Genomic DNA, 19433 nt, shown 5'->3' on the forward strand with positions numbered 1-19433 from the left:
ACCTGACTTGGGTTAATTCGCACAATTTCAGGTACCATGCTAGGTATACCACAGATATACCTCAGGGACCTCAATTGCAAAAACCTGGACCACAAACGTTGGGGCTGCAGAGTTGACTAGGTTAATAAATTCTTTCTGAGGTAAAGCAGGTAACACCCACCAATAAAAAGAATGAAACTTCATTGTCCCATTGGCATCCTCTGGTGTGCAGGTGTTCCTCAGAGTAAAATCCATGGTGTGCCCCATCGCTGATTCCTGACAAGGCGGGAGGCGGGGGCCGGGGGACGGGGGGACAGAAAAAAACCTGAGATAAGAAATCAGAGAACACAAGTCTCTTTTAAACAAAAAACAGTGAATGTTAGAGTACACCCACCATTGGGGTAGCACGTAATAATCTCTCAGCATCACTGACTCCAGCACAGCTGGTCCCCTGAAAGAGACACGTTGCAGGAAGGTTTTGTGTGTGACCAAGCAATTGGCCACTCCACGCCTTCAGCCTCCCAGCTGGGTCCTGGGCCCCGCGGGTCCCCTCCCCCTCCATCCTCCAAACCCAGGCAGCGCCCGCCCCTGCCCCCGCTGATTGACAGGCCGTGCAGCTACTCCTGGGAGCCCGGCTTTCGTGGGCAACCCGGGCAGAGGGGACTACCTCTGCAGCAGCCAATAGGAGCCAGGAGGCAGGGCGCGGGGGAGCGGCGCGGTCAGGCGCTCCGCTCCAGAGTTAAGCGCAGGTGAGCTCCTGCGCGTTCCTCGAGTCACCTTCCCGCCGTTACCCGCGGCGCGCCAGAGGTAGTCTCCTGCAGGCCCTGCCTCCCGTTGCCCCAAACTAATGCTGACTGAACGGATCGCTGCGAGGGTGAGTCCACGGGTGTGGGTGGCTTCCCTCCCGGGGACCCACACGGCTCCTCTGGGCCCCTAAAGCAACGCCTCCTCCTTGCCACTGCACATCTAAGAAGCCCAGGCCTCTGTGGGCGGGATGACTGGGAATTGGGAACATACCCTACGCCGCGACCCTTCTGGGTGGCTAGAATGGAATCCTGGTGGAGAAGATGGACCCCCTGCCCTTGACTTCTATCCGAGCTACACAAACCTACTCCTTCTGCACTTTCCCTCTTCCCTTTAATTGGTGCCCCTTCCTTCTTGATCTCCAAGTCTTGTTTGTGGAGGAAGGGTTGGAGGGGAGAAAGCACTGGAAACTACTCAAGGAAATCTGGAGCCAGATCCAGGGATTCCACTGTTTTGTGCAGCATTTTGTGCACGAAAAAGAAAAAACAATCTGATATTCATTCCCCACCCCCACGTATTTATTTCTCTGTGTCATGGATGTGATGTTGAGTCTTCTGGCCAAACATTCCAAAGCTTTAGACAACACTTAATCTTTGCTTACTTTCGTTGGTCTCAAGAAAGCAGTTTTCTCCTGCTTACACATTTGCCGAATTAATTTGCTAAGATAGATGAAAATCAGGTGTTCCATGTAGTTTATTTTCTCTGCTTTTAGCTTTAAATTACATTTGGTTGATACTAGCCTTCCTTGTTTTAAAAGGTGGGAGAGAAAATTAGGGGAGAAAGGACAGAGAGCAACTACCGTCCATAGCCAGATAGGTGAGTAAATATATTTGCAGTAACCTATTTGCTATTCCCTGCTGCAACTATTTTTAATGTTCCTTCCAGAATCAGAGAGAGTATTGCCATCTAAGAAATCGTTTTTAAATATAACATTTGAGCCATCATCTTGAGAGCAATACCTAAAACAATTTCATTTTAAGAAATGTCTAGGTACGGTGAAAGCACAGTTTAAAACCAGCAAAACAGAATTTATTGCCCTCAGCCAATACTCACAATGTACATATACCTTGTACTCCTGAAAGCAAAGCAAGCATGCCAAGTAGTTTTAATTTACCTGTAGCTATAATACAGCAAGGCGAAACAGGATATATTTTTGAAGTTTAAAAATGTCTTCAGGCTGGCTGCGGTGGCTCATGCTTGTAATCGCAGCACTTTGGGAGGCCGAGGTGGGTGAATCACGTGAGGTCAGGAGTTTGAGACCAGGCTGGCCAACATGGCGAAACCCTTTCTCTACTAAAAATATAAAAATTAGCCAGGTATGGTGGCGGGCGCCTATAGTCCCAGCTACTCGGGAGGCTGAGGCAGGAGAGTTGCTTGAACCCGGGAGGCGGAAGTTGCAGTGAGCTGAAATCGTGCCACTGCACTCCAGCTTGGGCAACAGAGTGAGACTCCCTCTCAAACAAACAAAAGTCTTCAGCTTAGGAAGATATCAAAAGCCAGTTTCAAGAGATTTATTTGTACAAGTATGGTTTGATCTAACTTTTGCTGGATTTATAAACACCTTCATGCAGGAATGGACAGAAAAAGGAGAGAACAAAAGATCCTTGCTGGATGAAAACTGACAAAATGTATATATCTATTGTTTATCCATACAGCATCTTGTTAGCTTTCTCCAATAGAATGAAAGTATTTTAGAAATATACACAGATTAGGGGAAAAGTCCAACAGCCTTGATTCAGAGATTTAAACCAGGGAAGTGCTTTTACTACACATATTAATGATGAGATTAAATTTTGACAAATTTTAACATTAGGAAAGTCAGCAACAAATTTCAGAATTGTATTTCTGTTAATATTTAGTTTAGAATCTAATGATTTAAAGAAGGCTATGATTTGATTATTAATAAATGAATGCAGATTACTTTTCAATAAATATATCTGGGTATCACAAATGTTATTTCATTTCAAGAAACCAAATTCATCTATATTCCTCTCTCTTTAGTAATACTTCTTTCATCTGTGATGAACCAAACATAGGGGTTGAAAATAGAAGTGTGCATATTCATATATATATACACTATATATATGCACCATTATTTGATTTGCTAATGATACTTCATGGTTGCTAGGTTGCCATAGTTGGTCTAGCCATAACGTTAAGTATGTTCACAGGTATTTAACTATAAAAACGTTTCTGACCAGAAGGCAGAAATCTGGATCAAACTGAAAATGTTTCTAAAAAGTTTTATGTAAATGATGTCATATTTTAAAATGCTATTGAAGAGCTCACTTAAATAATTCTTTTGAGGGATATTTAGATAAATTATCAGAAGTGAAAAAGTTGTTTAAATGCAACTAAACTTATTAGCTTTATTATTCATTTAGCCCCAGGTCTCTTGTCTAATATGGAGTTCTGTGACATAATTCTTCCAGGCTGTGATTTATGATATAACTAGGATTGCTAAACACTGTTACTCTGAGTTTGGGGGAAAGTATACAAAACAAAATTATTGCCATTAATTTCTATGTGTTTATTCTACAGATTATTTTACGCTGAACTGATCAAGTACTTTGAAAATGACTTCGAAATTTCTCTTGGTGTCCTTCATACTTGCTGCACTGAGTCTTTTAACTACCTTTTCTCACCAACCAGACCAGCAAAATGTTCTACTAGTTTCTTTTGATGGATTCCGTTGGGATTACTTATATAAAGTTCCAACGCCCCATTTTCATTATGTTATGAAATATGGTGTTCACGTGAAGCAAGTTACTAATGTTTTATTACAAAACCTACCCTAACCATTATACTTTGGTAACTGGCCTCTTTGCAGAGAATCACGGGATTGTTGCAAATGATATGTTTGATCCTATTTGGAACAAATCTTTCTCCTTAGATCACATGAATATTTATGATTCCAAGTTTTGGGAAGAAGCGACACCAATATGGATCACAAATCAGAGGGCAGGACATACTAGTGGTGCAGCCATGTGGCCCGGAACAGATGTAAAAATACATAAGTGTTTTCCTACTCATTACATGCCTTACAATGAGTCAGTTTCATTTGAAGATAGAGTTGCCAAAATTATTGAATGGTTTACATCAGAAGAGCCCATAAATCTTGGTCTTCTTTATTGGGAAGACCCTGATGACATGGGCCACCATTTGGGACCTGACAGTCCGCTCATGGGGCCTGTCATTTCAGATATTGACAACAAGTTAGGATATCTCATACAAATGCTAAAAAAGGCAAAGTTGTGGCACACCCTGAACCTAATCATCACAAGTGATCACGGAATGACGCAGTGCTCTGAGGAAAGGTTAATAGAACTTGACCAGTACCTGGATAAAGACCACTATACCCTGATTGATCAATCACCAGTAGCAGCCATCTTGCCAAAAGAAGGTAAGGCTGACTGAATGGTGAGCTGAGGCTAGATGTGCATTTGCCCAGTGTGATCAAATGAATAGGGGTTTCTGTTGCTGCGCCTTTAAAGCAGACTTGCCTATGTCATGGTAATATTCTGAGATTTAATCCTCAGACTCTGAAAAGACAAAATCTCTTTTCTCAAAGCCTAATTTTTTTTCCCTTTTCCTAGAATACTGAAATTGACGTGCTCTATATATGTATGGCAGTAGGTTTTAACCATTTTGGAATCATAGAATATGATGAAAGCTATAGCCTCCCTTCTCAGAAAAATTGAGATGGAGAAATACATACAAAACTTGAATACATATACAGTTATTTCATAGAAGCCCCAAAGCCTTTTATAGACTCCTAATTCAGACCTGCTTAACAAGGAAGCTGTGGAGGATAAGAAGGAGGAAGAGCTTTGGTCAATCTGAGGTTTATTTTCCTTATAAGTGTGGAAAGTGATAACAATATCTTAAACTTTTTACAAACATCTCCTGGAATCCTCATACCAAGCCTGTCACCTCAGCATTGTCTCCATTTTAAAGACAAGTAAATGACAGGTAAATGACCTCAAAAGGTTTAACATCTCGAGGTCACAAAATAAGTGACAACACAACTCAGGCGTGCTCTTTGACATATTTTATCACCTTGCAGTGTTGGTCTTAGGCATCAAATGAGAAAGCAGATTTCGAAAAGCTATAATATCTCACAAATGAGAATTCCATCCCTCAGAGGGGAATTAGGAGAATCATATGAAACAGCAAATGTTAAACTATGCATGTGTTTTACGCACACAGTTTTCAGCAAACAGCCCATTTTTTGTTGTTTAAGAAAATTAGCCAGGAGTGGTTGATCACGCCTATAATCTCAGCACTTTGGGAGGCTGAGGCAGTAGGGTCACTTGAGGCCAGGAGTTCGAGGCCAGCCTGGGCAACATATTAGCCTGGCGTGGTGGCACATGCCTGCGTCCCAGGCTGAGGTGGAAGGATTGCTTGAGCCCAGGAGTTCCAGGTTACAGTGAGCTATGATCATATCACTGCACTCCAGCTTGGGTGACACGGAGACCCAGTCGAACAAAAAAAAGAGAGTGAGAGGGGGGAAAGAGAGAGAGAGGGAGGGAAGAGAAAGGGACAAAAGAGAGAGAAAAGGAGGGAGGGAGGGAGGAAGGGAAGGGGAAGGGGAGAAAATTAGGTTAACCCTTCAATTTCCTTTATAAAATTGGAATGTCCTCTTGTGGTTGTGTGGAAGGTAAGGATGAAACCTCAGCAATGGATTTGAAAGACAGGAGAAGGATGAAGGACAGTGCCCAGGTAACTGCATTTGTAGTTATAGGGAGTACTTTGGCAACACCTCCAGTGTTTTTGGATGTTTCCATTTTACAAACTGCTTTCCACCTCCAGTCTCTTTTCCCAGCCCTCACCCACCACTCACCATGTTTTCTTGTCTGGAGATTCTTTGTGTCTGCACTTACAACTACCAGAACCTAGCTATTTTTGTTTGGGTATTGCAGTACCCTAGATATTTTACATAGTGTCACTAATTAATATATGTGTATATCGAAGTCTTTAGAGGTTCCTGGTTCTATGAAATGCCCTTCCTTAATTCTATAAGGTGAACTTAGAACAGAAGATTATTTCTTAGTTTCCCCTCTCAAAATTGTTTTCTCCAAAGGGGAAAAGAATTTTTTCTTATGTTCAGCTCTGTGGCTTTTCACCTCGGTAGCAAGTCTGTTGCCCATGGTTGGTTGGTTGATTGTAGCTATGAGTATTTTGTTCTGAGTGCCTCTCCTCCCTTCTCTTTAGGTAAATTTGATGAAGTCTATGAAGCACTAACTCATGCTCATCCTAATCTTACTGTTTACAAAAAACAAGAGATTCCAGAAAGGTGGCATTACAAATACAACAATCGAATTCAACCAATCATAGCAGTGGCTGACGAAGGGTGGCACATTTTACAGAATAAATCAGATGACTTTCTGTGTAAGTATGTTATAGTATTTCTTTCCATTCTGCATCGCTTTTTGCTAAAATACGACAGTTTTAATACATAATACAGCAGTTTGTTGATTGGTATTTTTACTCTCTGTTACTTAAATGTTAAGGAACTACAGTGTTTTAGTACTTACCTAGAAATGCTGCTTTTAGACATTGGTCCTTCATTTATAAAAGATATATACAAAATGTCCCTTAGGTAGAATTGGGTTTCTATCATGTTTATTGATTAAAAGAAAAGCAGATGCCTGACAATGGCATTTGTAGTGTGTTCGTGACTCATAGTGGCAGATGTGTACAGATACATGGTTTCTGGTTCTTAAAATAGTTTTTACATACAGACAATGGTCCATAACCCAGTGTTCAGATTTTTATGTCTTGTGCAGGTAGCTCTTATATTAGAGGGATTGCTCAAAAAAGGACTGCTATCTTTGGCAAGATTTGTATTTTAAAGTTAATATGAATTCAAAGGGCACTCTAGAAATGGTTTGCTGAACTACAGTTATACAATAGATTGGTCACCTCTATTTTTGATAGAAAACCTTAATAATACTCCAATTTATATCATATTATGTTTAATGATTCAGTAATTAATTAAAGATTGACCACTGCATACCTAATGCCAGAATAGTTAAACCCTAATGCCCCAAAGCAGTGGTTCTCAAAGTGTGTTCCATGGCCCAGCAGCATCCGCATCAGCTGAGAGCTTGTTAGAAATGCAAATTATTGGGCCCAACACAGACCTACTGAATCTGAAACTGTGAGGCCCTGGTGAAACACACAAAAGTTTGAGAACCATTGCCCTTAGGCATTCATTATTAAATACCATCTACTTGATCAAGCATTTATGATCAGGGCTACCACTACAAAACAAAGTCCCTATTCATAGGAAAGATTTTACATAAGTCCCAATGACTTAATTTTAAGTCTGAATTTCTAATAAGAAGTGCAATATGAGATAATTATCTTTGCCTTCATGAGTGAGAGTCTAGATCCCAACTTCTCATAGAAATGAACGCAGCAATCATCCAGTCAATTACAAAGTATATAAGGATATATTCCCAATGTGACTATTAATTAATGGAATAGCACAGTACCCTGTCAGATAATTACTAGTGATTCAAAAGTTCAGTGTTACTTTTACTTAAATAAACCTAAAAGAATCGTGGCATCTAGAATGACTTCTTTAGATACATTTTGCCTGGTAGATTTCAAATTACTTTGAAATGACTAGGGGTCAGTTTGTGACTTTTAGAAAAACTGATTTAGGATTTTTTTTGAGGGGGACAGGGGCAGGGAGTGTTTCTATTGCATAGTTCCCTGTAGCACGTATGGGTATTAGAGATGGATTTACTAGTCATTCTCCTTGCCACCTTTAAGATAAAGCCTGTCAGTTTTCTTTGGGTGCCATCTTAGCAATAGCTTCTTCGCCTTGCACCTTGATACCATGCTAGGCACACATGCCTTTGACATCCAGCTATTATCAATTTCATATCCATTTTATGTCATTTGATACATATGTCAGAAGACCCCCAAGTTTTTACCTTATGTGTAGCCACTCTAAAAGCACATAATGCTAAGTTGGATCCTGATTAGAGGCATCAAAATCAAGAGTTTCCTACTCTCCTCCACTCTGACCTTTGTTTTTTAGTAATAGATTATAGCTGTTAAGTACAGGTTTGATTTTTATGGTTTCTTTTGTTTTTTTTTTTTTATGTATTGTATTTCCCCTTTTATTGTGTTCACTGTGAGTTTATTGGCTTCAGAGTAAGACTAAGAGCACCTTTATCTCTTTATCTTTAGAACAATCATTGGAACACAGTAGGTACCCAATAAGTATTTGCTGAGTATTACTTTGCCACCAGTTAAAACAAAACAAAACAAAACAAAACTCTAATTTTTCCCTAACTTGGCTCTGCTTTGTTCTTTACCCTTCTTCCCCTGCTGTTTAAGTCACTGTGAGACTTAACAGTTTGGCCTGTGAGAAAGATTCACAACCATTTGACTCTTCATTTCCTGAAGAGAATTGTGATGTGGAAAACAGCAGAGATTGTTTGTCAAAGATTATTTTATGTGTACAGTCAAACTAGATAAGATGTGCATTTAAGTTCAGAACTTGACCATACAACAATTATGTCCATTTTAATGCATAGCCGGCTAACTTTTTCACGTATTTTCTCTTTACAGTAGGCAACCACGGTTATGATAATGCGTTAGCAGAAATGCATCCAATATTTTTAGCCCATGGTCCTGCCTTCAGAAAGAATTTCTCAAAAGAAGCCATGAACTCCACAGATTTGTACCCACTACTATGCCACCTCCTTAATATCACCGCCATGCCACACAATGGATCATTCTGGAATGTCCAGGATCTGCTCAATTCAGCAATACCAAGGGCAGTCCCTTATACACAGAGTACTATACTCCTCCCTGGTAGTGTCAAACCAGCAGACTATGACCAAGAGCAGTCATACCCTTATTTCATAGGGGTCTCTCTTGGCAGCATTATAGTGATTGTATTTTTTATACTTTTCATTAAACATTTAATTCACAGTCAAATACCTGCCTTACAAGATATGCATGGTGAAATAGCTCAACCATTATTACAAGCCTAATGTTACTCTGAAGTAGATTTGCATATTGAAGTGGAGATATCATAATTATGTCAGTGTTTAAAGTTTTCAAATTCTGGGAAACCAGTTCCAGACATTTGCAGAAACCATTAAGCAGTTACATATTTAGGTATACACACACACACACACACACACACACACACACACACACACAGAGAGAGAGAGAGACCAAAATACTTACACCTGCAAAGGAATAAAGATGTAAGAGTATGTCTCCATTGTTCACCGTAGCAAAGGGACAGATAAGTTCCTGCTTTATTTGGACTTGGCACATATAATGTATATATTTAGTAACTTTGTACTATGTAAAGTACCTTATATATTGCACTTTAAATTTCTCTCCAGATGGGTACTTTAATTTGAAATGCACTTTATGGACAGTTATGTCTTATAACTTGATTGAAAATGACAACTTTTTGCGCCCATGTCACAGAATACTTGTTACTCATTGTTCAAACTGAATGAAATTTCTAATAATCCCAAATAACGAATGTAGAAATCTATCTCCATAAATTGAGAGAAGAAGAAAGTGATAAGTGTTGAAAATTAAATGTGATAACCTTTGAACCTTGAATTTTGGAGATGTATTCCCAACAGCAGAATGCAACTATGGGCATTTCTTGTCATATTTCTTTCCAAATAACATGGTTTGCATTTATTTTTCCCCAAAAGAGAGTCAGGTACTGACAGATTCATTCTAACTATATTGTTTCTGTCATAAAATTATTGTGATTTCCTGATGAGTCATATTACTGTGATTTTCATAATAATGAAGACACCATGAATATACATTTTTTCTATGTAGTTCAGCAATGATCTGAATAGAAGTGACCAGGCACCATCTCAGCAATGTTTTCTCTTGTTTGTAATTATTTGCTCCTTTGAAAATTAAATCACTATTAATTACATTAAAAATCAAATTGGATAAAACAATGTTTGTTTTCGTTCTGGTAGCACATGATAACAGCACAAGCATCTTTTAGATTTGAGCATTTGAAGATTCAAAGTTGCAAAAGAGCACAAGCCATATTAGGTAAAATATTGGCCACTCAATCTTTGAAAAGAACTGTGTGGAGCCTGGGAAAAAAAATAAGACCACATGTGAGATGTTTACAAGACACCCAGAACAGTGGTAAAATGTGCATACTAGAAAAAGGCAGCAAAATAACTCTTTGTGGTAACAGGTATCAAAACATGGGAGCCGAGATGATATAGCCCTGTTTCAAGAAATATGTGAATACCCACCTACCAGGTGCTCAGTGGAATCAAAGCTGAATCCAAGTTCACAAATAGACTTCTATTTCCGAGGTAGTACTTTTGACCTGCCTGGTCATCTCAGTCTTTTTCATTCCAACAACCTAAGGCTGAGCTTTAGATTTCTAAGTAATCAAGAAGTTTGGGAGAGGCATGGTATTGTTACATGTGGCTTCTTAGAGGAAAGAGGAAGCCCTGAAAAGAAAGGCTTTCTCTGAAGAAAATAGCACTTTACAGACACTTGGATAGTATTGTGATTTCATATATATATATGCACCAACTGGCTAATGAGTAGGTAAAATTGTATAACTATTCCAGAAAGAAAGGACAAATTGGATGTGAAGAACTGAAGTAACATAGTTAAAAATTTAACCAAATTTAAGTGCTTCCTAAAAGTTGGTGAATGTCTTATTTTTTTAAATGATAATACCAGTAAGGAATGTTGGCACAGAATTCCCATTTCATTATAAAACCTCTTAATAGAATAGAATCAAATAATTGGAAATGGCCTATGGATTAAAAAGCTGGGAAGTTATATGGTAGATAGCAAACTCCCCAGAAGTATGGACTCTGGGTTAGACATCTCAGAATACATGAGCACTCATGTTGGCTTGCTTTTTAGCTGTGAACTTACTCTGTATTATTGAAGTGTCAGCATAATGACTGGAAGGTGAAATTGGTCCATTTTTAAGCACTACTATTTTGCTATCTGTCCATTTAAATTAATAATTGCATTAAATTCATTTTCGAAGGTGCTATTACATTAGTAAGAAGGTAATTTCACATATGAATATTTGATTATCAGATGGTTTATTTACAGATACTTATTTTCCTATAAAAATAGGAGAGTTTACCTGAAGGAAAATAAAACTTTAAACTTTTCTGGGAAAATCACATCACTTATCATTGACATCTTTTTGTTGTTGTTTTGTTTTACCTGCCTGTCTTCATGGTCAAGCTTTGTATGCAGTGAACTCAAAATTAGTACATGGAAATAAAAGACTAGCTAATCTTACTAACTGTAAGAATTTTAGAAAGGTCAGAGGAATGGAGCTTCTCCTGTGCCCCCGTTTTTTTTTTTTTTTTCAACATCTTCCTACATCAACCATTTTGTAAAGTTTATTAATCGTTAGGATTTTTTAAAATTCAGTTTGTATTTTACAATTTCTTCTCCATCACCTGCAGTTTAAGTTTAAATTGCTTTTCAAAATGCCCTGTGACCTTGTAAGTATCCTATTATTAGTCTTAGTTTCTTACAAGCACCTATTATTTCTAGAAAATCTAATGAAAGACCCCAGCTCTTCTAGTTCTCACATTTTTTTTTTTTTTGTTTTCGTTAGCAGAAAAATATACTTGATAATCATAGAGTTGGAAAAGCTCTAAGGGATCATTCAATCCTTGATTTAACAAAAGCTCCTACAAAGTTGTGAAATTTGCACCACATATTAGTGCCAGAGCTGGAGGCAGGACCCAGGTTCCGTGACTGAGTTTATACTCAAAGTCAAGCTACCATCTAGGTTGGTTTGCTTCTGGTTCATCCTAAAGTAGCCCCTTGAGATCCTACCCCTAGCAGGAGGTGGTTAACCGATGTTCCCACCCATGGCAGGTTCTCTAGTCCAGCTTTTTACATTCAGCTATACAAGGCTTATAGCTTTCTTCCAGATTGGCCAATGCCCACGGGCAATGCCCCAGCACAAAATAGTCCTGAATGCTAGACTCTTTTAGGATTTCAGTCTTCTTTGAATGTCAGCCTGGTAATTCCTCATAACCTTGTGGGCAATTTGATTTTTTTTTTAAAAAGACGTTTTAAAATACATTTTGACTTCCAATCAGGACAGGATAGCGTGGTCCTGCTTTTCCTTGTTCCTCCACACTAAGCATAATTATAGAACCTGGAAATGGTGCAAGAGACTCTGAAGGGTGGCAATAAGGCTGCGAGCTGATTAGGGAACCTGGGGCTGGAAAAACAGCACAGCGGCAGGGCTTCACGTGCTTCCCACCTAACGGAAGGAGGCCACACAGAGCCGGCATTTCTTAACCCCTGCCTACCAAGATAGCAACCCAGGGAGGTTTATTCCTCCCCTGGATCAAAGAATCTCTGGTAACATCAGGGTAACCCATGTCATCAGCAAGGGGAATTACCATAACCCTCCAACAAGGAATATTGATTGGGAGCCCCATTAAAGAGCAGCGAAGAGGAGCATTATCCTTCCCACCACTGAAACACTCTTCCACTGAGAGACATAGAGGTGGACAAACAAAATCTGCAAAAGAGACCAAGCTACAGCAGACAGTCTGGGGAACCTCTTTGTTCCCATGGCCTGAGACTCTCCTGCTCTACCCAGAGACTTTGCAATGGGCAAGGTGCACCAATAAAGGAATCCCACTACACCATTCCCCTACCAAGAGATACCTGGCAGCTGGCCCGGGGAAAACCCTTCTGCTTTCCTCAGGCAGGACCAGCAGAGACAAGTGGGAATTCCAGGAGCACCACAATCCAAGCAGACCGTAATCCAATAGCACCCCAAAGGCTGTGAAAATTAAGCTGCCGTTGGAATCACAGCCCACAAAAGTAGGACAAGGTCTACATGCTAAACCTAAACAGTATGACTTTCTGCTAAAATAAAAAATGTAAAGGGAACTCATCATCTTATTACATAATATATAAGATATCCAGGATACAACTGAAAATTACCTGCTATACCTAAAACCAAGAAAATCACAACTACAATGAGAAAAAAACAATTGACACCAGCACCAAAATGATTCGTATGTTGGGATCATACAAGAAGAATTGAAAAAAAAGTTGTCATAAAAATACTTCAGTAATCAGCACAAATTCTCTTTAAAATGAAAGGTAAAAAATCTCAGCAAAGAAATAAAAGTTATTTTTTAAATGGGAATTATAAAACTGAAAATATAGTGACATTTAAAAAAACAGGCTCAATAGTACAATGGAATTGGTGGATAGAATCAGTAAACTTAAGTACAGAATACTAGAATTCACAAAACTTTAACAAGTCTCAGTGATCTGTGGGACAATAAGAAAAAAAAATCCAACTTCCATATCAGCAGGGTTGTAAAAGGGGAGGTTGAAAGACTGCTTGACAAAATAATGGCTAAAACCTTCTCCAACTTGACTAGACACAAATCTACAGATCCAAGAAGCTGAGTGAACTCCCAAACAGAATAAACCCAGATAAATTCACACTTAGGTACATTGTAAGTAAACTTGTTAAAAAGGGCCCTCCACCCAACAACTTAAAAGAAAAATCTTGAAAGTAGCCAAAGAGAAGCAATGCATTACCTATAGAACCCCAAGTCTGATGACAGCAGATCCTTACCTGCAATCATGGAGGCCAGAGGCAATGGCACAGTATTTCTCAAGTGCTTAAAAAAGAAGTGACTTTCATGAATTCTGTATACCATGAAACTATCCTAAAGAATGAAGGGGAAATAAAATCATTCTCTGAAGTAGAGAAATTAAAAGAAGTTGCTGCTAGCAGAAGACCTACTTTTAAAGATAGGTAAAGAATGTTCTTCAGACATAAAGGAAATGGTAATAAAAAAAGAATTGTAGAGTGTCAGGAAAGAAGATGGAAAAATGGGAAGAGCAGACACATGGGTACATACAATAGACTATCCTTTTTCTCTGAGTGTTATAAACCATATTTGATGTTCAAAGCAATTATAATGCCACCTGATATTCATGTCAATATTTAGAAGTATGGAAGTTAATGGGACCTAAATGGAAATGAGGTTTCCACATTTCATTCAAAGTGGTAAAATGCTGATACCAGTAGACAGTTATAAATCACAAATGCATATTGTAACACTCAGACCAACCACTAGAAAAACTATACAAAGAGATGCATGCAAAAATACTACAAATAAATCAATAAGGAATTAAAAAATTTAACATAACCCACAGGAAGGCAAAAGAAGAGAAGCAGAAATGAGAACCAGGGGAAATCCTAGAAAATAGATAATAAAATGGCAGAATTAACATATCAATGATTGCCTTAAATGTAGGTTATCTAAATACACTAATCTCAAAAGACAGAAATTGACAGAATGGACCAAAAAAACTGACTCTACTATATGTGGTTTACAATAAACTCATTTCAAATTCAAGACAGAGTAGGTCAAAAGTAAAAGGATGGGAAAAGTTGTACTATGCAAACATTAATTTTCTTTTTTTCCCCTATACAACACCAATGTAAACAAATATTAATTTTGAAAAGCAAGAATGACTATGTTAATATCTGACAAAATAAACTTTAGAGCAGAGATAATTACTATGAAGAGGATTTTACATATTGATAAAAGGAATAATGATAAATTTATATAATGTAATATATAATATTTCATCAGCAATACATAACAATCCTAAATGTTATAAATCCTAAACAGCAGAATCTTAAAATATATGAAGAAAAAAACTGATAGGACTGAAAGGAAAAACAGATAAATCCCAATTTAATTGGGATTCAACACCCTCCTCTCAATAACTTCTAGAATATCTAGACAGAGAATCAGAAAGAATATAGAAGATCTCTACAACACAATCAACAACAGGATCTAGTAACATACAGAGGGTACTCTATCAAACAACAGCGTAACTGACAAGAATACACACCAGGGTAAACATTTTTCTCAAGCACTTATAAAATATTCACCACCATAGGTCCATTCACCATATCCTGGGTCATAAAACAAACCTCAACAAATTTAAAAGAATTGAAATCATACCAATTGTGTTTTCTGACCATATGGGAGTCAAACTTGAAATCAACAACTGAAAGACAACAGGAAAATCTCTAAACCCATGGAAACTAAACAACACATTTAAAAATAGTCCTTGAGTCAAAAGGAAAGTCTCAAAGGAAAAATTTAAAACTACGTAGAATTTAATGAAAATGAAAACACAATATATAATATCAAAATATAAAGGATGAATCTAAAGCAGTACTGAGAGGGAAGTTTATAGCACTAACGGCTTACATAAAATGAGGAAAGGTCTTAAATCAACAACCTTAGTTCATACCTCAAGGGACTAGAAAAGAAGAAAAGGAAGAAAGAGGAAGCAAAAGGAAGAAAATAGTAAAGATAACTATAGAAACCAATGAAATTGAAATTAGAGAAACGGTAGAGAAAATTAATAAAAATCTACTTTAAAAAAATTAATAATATTGATAAACCTATAGCAAGACTGGCAAAAATAAAAACAGCCAAAATCACAATATCAGAAATGAAATAGAGGCCATCCATGCTGATATTAAAAAGATAATACAGAACTATTAGGAACAAGTTTACCTCATAAATCAACAACTTAAATTTGAAAACCACAAGCTGCTAAACCTCAACCAAGATGAAACAATCTGAATAGCCTTATACACAATAAATAAATTGAATTCATTATTTAAAAGCTCCAACAAGCTAAAGAAAACATTCAATCATATCAATCTATGGAGAAAAGCACTTGAAAAGATCCAATTCTAAGGTGTTAGCAAGTTAGGAAAGGAAACTATCTCAACTTGATAAATAACATCTTTTTTTAAAACTGAAACTAACATCTTAGTTAATGGTGAAAGACTGAATGCTTTCTCTTTAAGATTAGGAATGGGTGAAGGATGTCTGCTATCATCACGCTTATTTAACATAGTACTGGAAGTTCTAGCTACTGAAGTTCCTTCTTAGCAGGAAAAAAAAAAAAAAAAAAAAAGGCATGCGTTGTGATAAAAAAAGAAATAAAACTATCCCTATTTCCAGGTGGCATGCCTTTGCAGAAAATTCCAAAAAATCTAAAAAACAAAACAGAAACTCTTAGAACTAACAGCAAGGTCTGAAGACACAAGATAAACACATAAAGATCAGTCAATTTTTATATATGAACAATGAATATATGGAAACTGAAATTAAAAATGTAATACCATTACATTCACTCCAAAGAAAATAAAATACTTAGATATAAACTTAACAAAATGGGTTCAGGATCCTGAAAATTACCAAATACTGACAAAATAAATCAAAGAAGCCTTCAAATCAAATCAATTTTCAATAAATAGACATACCTTGTGCAAAAGTTGGAAGACCACATAGTAAAAGGGCCAACTCCCCAAATGTACCAACTTGGATGGATCTCCAGGGAATTATGCTGTGTGGAAAAACCAATGCTAAAGAGTTACATACTGTAAAATTCCATTTACATACTATTTTTTAAATGACAAAATTTGAAATGGAAGGTGATTATAAAATGGCAACACAAGAGATTCTTATGGTATTGGAACTATTTATTATATTAGCTGTAGTTGCCATAACAAAATACCAAATATGGGGTGGCTTCAACAACAGGCATTTATTTCTCACAGTTCCAGGAGGCTGGATAGTCCAAGATTAAGGTTCCAGCAGATTTGTTTCCTGGTGAGGGCCTTCTTCCTGGCTTGCAGACAGCTGCCTTCTCTTTGTACCTTTACATGGCCCCATGGGCATTAACTCCCTATATTTCTTGAAAAGTGCATGCACAAGTGCCAAGTGTGATCTTAGAAGCACTCAGCGCTTTAGTGTTCAGGCCAGTCATGTCTGAACTGAAGAAAGAGGCTAAGCATTGCCAGGTTGCATCTGTGGGAAGCTAGTCAAAGCCAAAACACAACTGGAGCAAGAGTATATTGACTGCATTTGAGGGTATACAAGAGAAGTCTAATACACCCACACAGGTATGGATTCTTGATTTTAACAAAGGTAATTAATTCTGTTTATCTATTTTTAAATCCTTGTGTCAATACCATACTCTCTTATTATATTTTAGAATTATTTTGACACCGGACAGAGTATGTCCTACCATTTTATTTTTTTCAAAATTGTCTTGGCTCTTCACACTTCTGCATAAATTTTAGAGCCGGCTTCCTCAGTTCCATAAAAAAAATAAATAAATAAAACCCTGCTGAAATTGCTTGGATGCAATGATCAATTTGGGAAGAATTGCCGTCTTCACAATGTTTAACCTTCCAACCTATAAACATTATATAGCCCTCTGTTTATTTTGGTCTCCCTTAACTCCTTTATAATTTTCTATGCAAAGATTCTACATGTATTTCGTTAGACTTATTCCCAAATATTCCATGCTTATTGATAGCAATGTAAATAATATGAGTTTAAAATTTTCCTTTTCTAATTGTTTTCTGCTGATATAGAAATACACTTGATTTTTGTATATTGACCTAATATCTAGCCATTTTTTAAACTCAGAGTTTATCTGTAGATTGTTGGATTTCTTGTGTATACTATCATGCATTTGTGAATATGGGTTTCGTTTTCCAATACTTATTTCCTTTGTATCCTTATTGCACTTGCTAGGACCTGTAGTACAATGTTAAATATAAGTGGTGAGAGTGGACATCCTTGCCCTGGTCCTGATCTCAGGAGAGAAACATCTGATATTTCATCATTCAGTATATTAGCTTTGGCTTTGTTTTGTTTTGTTTTGTTTTATAGATGTCATTCATCAGCTGGAGGAAGTTTCCTTCTATTCCAAATTTAATCAGTTTGTTCAACTAATAAATAAGGGTTGAATTTTGCCAAGCGCTTTTCCACGTTCATTGACTTGATAATGTGTTCTTTTTTCTATTAATATACAGCATAACATTGATTGATTTTCAGTGATCACAACAATTCTGTGCCCTGTAGTGAACTCCACTTATTCATGTGCATTATCCTTTTGAATTACCACTGAATTCAATTAGATAATATTTAGTTAAGGATTTTTGTTCATAAGAATACTGGTCTTTTAATATATTTTTTTCATGTCTTCGTACCAGTGTTACACTGGCCTTATAACAAGAATGGGTTGGCTGGGCGCGGTGGCTCCCACCCCTAATCCCAGCACTTTGGCAGGTCGAGGTGGGCGGATCATGAGGTCAAGAGATGGAGACCATCCTGGCCAACATGGTGAAACACCGTCTCTACTAAAAATACAAAAATTAGCTGGGCAATGTGGTACGTGCCTGTAGTCCCAGCTACTCGGGAGGCTGAGGCAGGAGAATTGCTTGAACCCGGGAGGCGGAGGTTTCAGTGAGCCGAGATCCGCCACTACACTCCAGCCTGGGTGACAGAGCGAGACTCCATTTCATTCATAAATAAATAAATAAAACGTGTTCCTTCTTCTTGTATTTTCCATAAGAATTTATGTAAGACTGGTATCATTTATTTCATCAAATGTGTGATGAACTAATCAGTGAAACCACCTGGACTTGAAGTTTTCTTCATAGGAATGTTTTTGATAAATTAATGTCTGTGATAGATATAAAGCTATTCAAAATTTTATTTAGTTTTGTATTTGTTTGGTAAGTTGCATTTTCAGTGAATTTATCCATTTTATTTAAATTGTCAAATCCATTGGCATAATATTCTGTATTTTTTTTTTTTTGATATATGTAGGATCTGCAGTGATGGCCCTTCTGTTATCACTGATATTACTAGTTTCTGCTATCTCCCTTTTTCTTTAGGCAGTCTTACCAATATTACTAGTATGTTTTTAAAAAATAAATTTTCAGTTTATTATTTTTCTGTTTACTATTTCATTAATTTGGATCTTATTTTATTATATCCTTCTTCCCACTCAGTTTGGATTATTTCCTCCTTTTACTGTTCCTAAAGCGAAGGCTGTAATCATTGATTCCGAACCTTTCAGCCTCTCTTAAGATAGGCATTCAAAGCTGCAAATTTCCCTCTAACTAATGCTTCAGTTGCATACTGTAGATGTTGGTGCTACATATTCATGATCACTCATTTCCAAATATTTTATTTGCCTTATTTTTATTTTTCTCATAAGTTATTTAAAAGTGTATTGTTTAATTTCCAAATATTTAAGGACTTTCTAAATTGTATTGTTATTGACTCTCACTCCACTGTGGTCAGAAAATATACTTTGTAAAATTGCAATTCTTTGTGATTATTTACTGAGACTTGTTTTCTGGTCCTGCGTATGGCCTAACTTGGTAATTCTTCAATGTGTACTTATAAAAGGAATATCTTTTGCAGTTTGGAGCTGTAATCTTTAAATCTCATTTAAGTCAAGGTGGTTGATAAAATCACTCAAGTCTTCTATATCTTTATCGTCTTTTTTTTTTTGGTATGGTTGTTGTATCAATGACTTAGAGAGGAGTGCTAAATTCTTCAATTATGTTTATGAATTATTTCTTTACTTCCATCAGTTTTGATTAATGTGTTTTAAGCTGTTTTAGGTATGAACACTTAGAATTGTCATACTTTCCTTTCATATTGGTCCTTGTACATTAGTGAAATCTCCCTATCTCTGAAAATTACTGTCTTGAAGACTCCTTTGATATTCATATATATATA

At 37.1% G+C, this 19433-nt stretch overlaps 1 protein-coding gene across 1 annotated transcript; it reads left to right on the top strand.

The window, feature by feature from the left end:
• The first annotated feature begins 650 nt into the window (after nt 1-650).
• ENPP5 (ectonucleotide pyrophosphatase/phosphodiesterase family member 5) lies at nt 651-10967 on the top strand. The gene is given in 5 exon segments (XM_017878083.1): nt 651-853; nt 3325-3565; nt 3567-4186; nt 5998-6174; nt 8374-10967. Coding segments are annotated over 4 exon segments (1431 nt in total). The 5' UTR covers nt 651-853; nt 3325-3359; the 3' UTR covers nt 8802-10967.
• The last annotated feature ends 8466 nt before the right edge of the window (nt 10968-19433 follow it).

The sequence above is a fragment of the Rhinopithecus bieti genome, unplaced genomic scaffold (genome assembly GCF_001698545.2).
Source record: "Rhinopithecus bieti isolate Rb0 unplaced genomic scaffold, ASM169854v2 scaffold_9981, whole genome shotgun sequence".
Classification (NCBI taxonomy): Eukaryota; Metazoa; Chordata; class Mammalia; order Primates; family Cercopithecidae; genus Rhinopithecus; species Rhinopithecus bieti.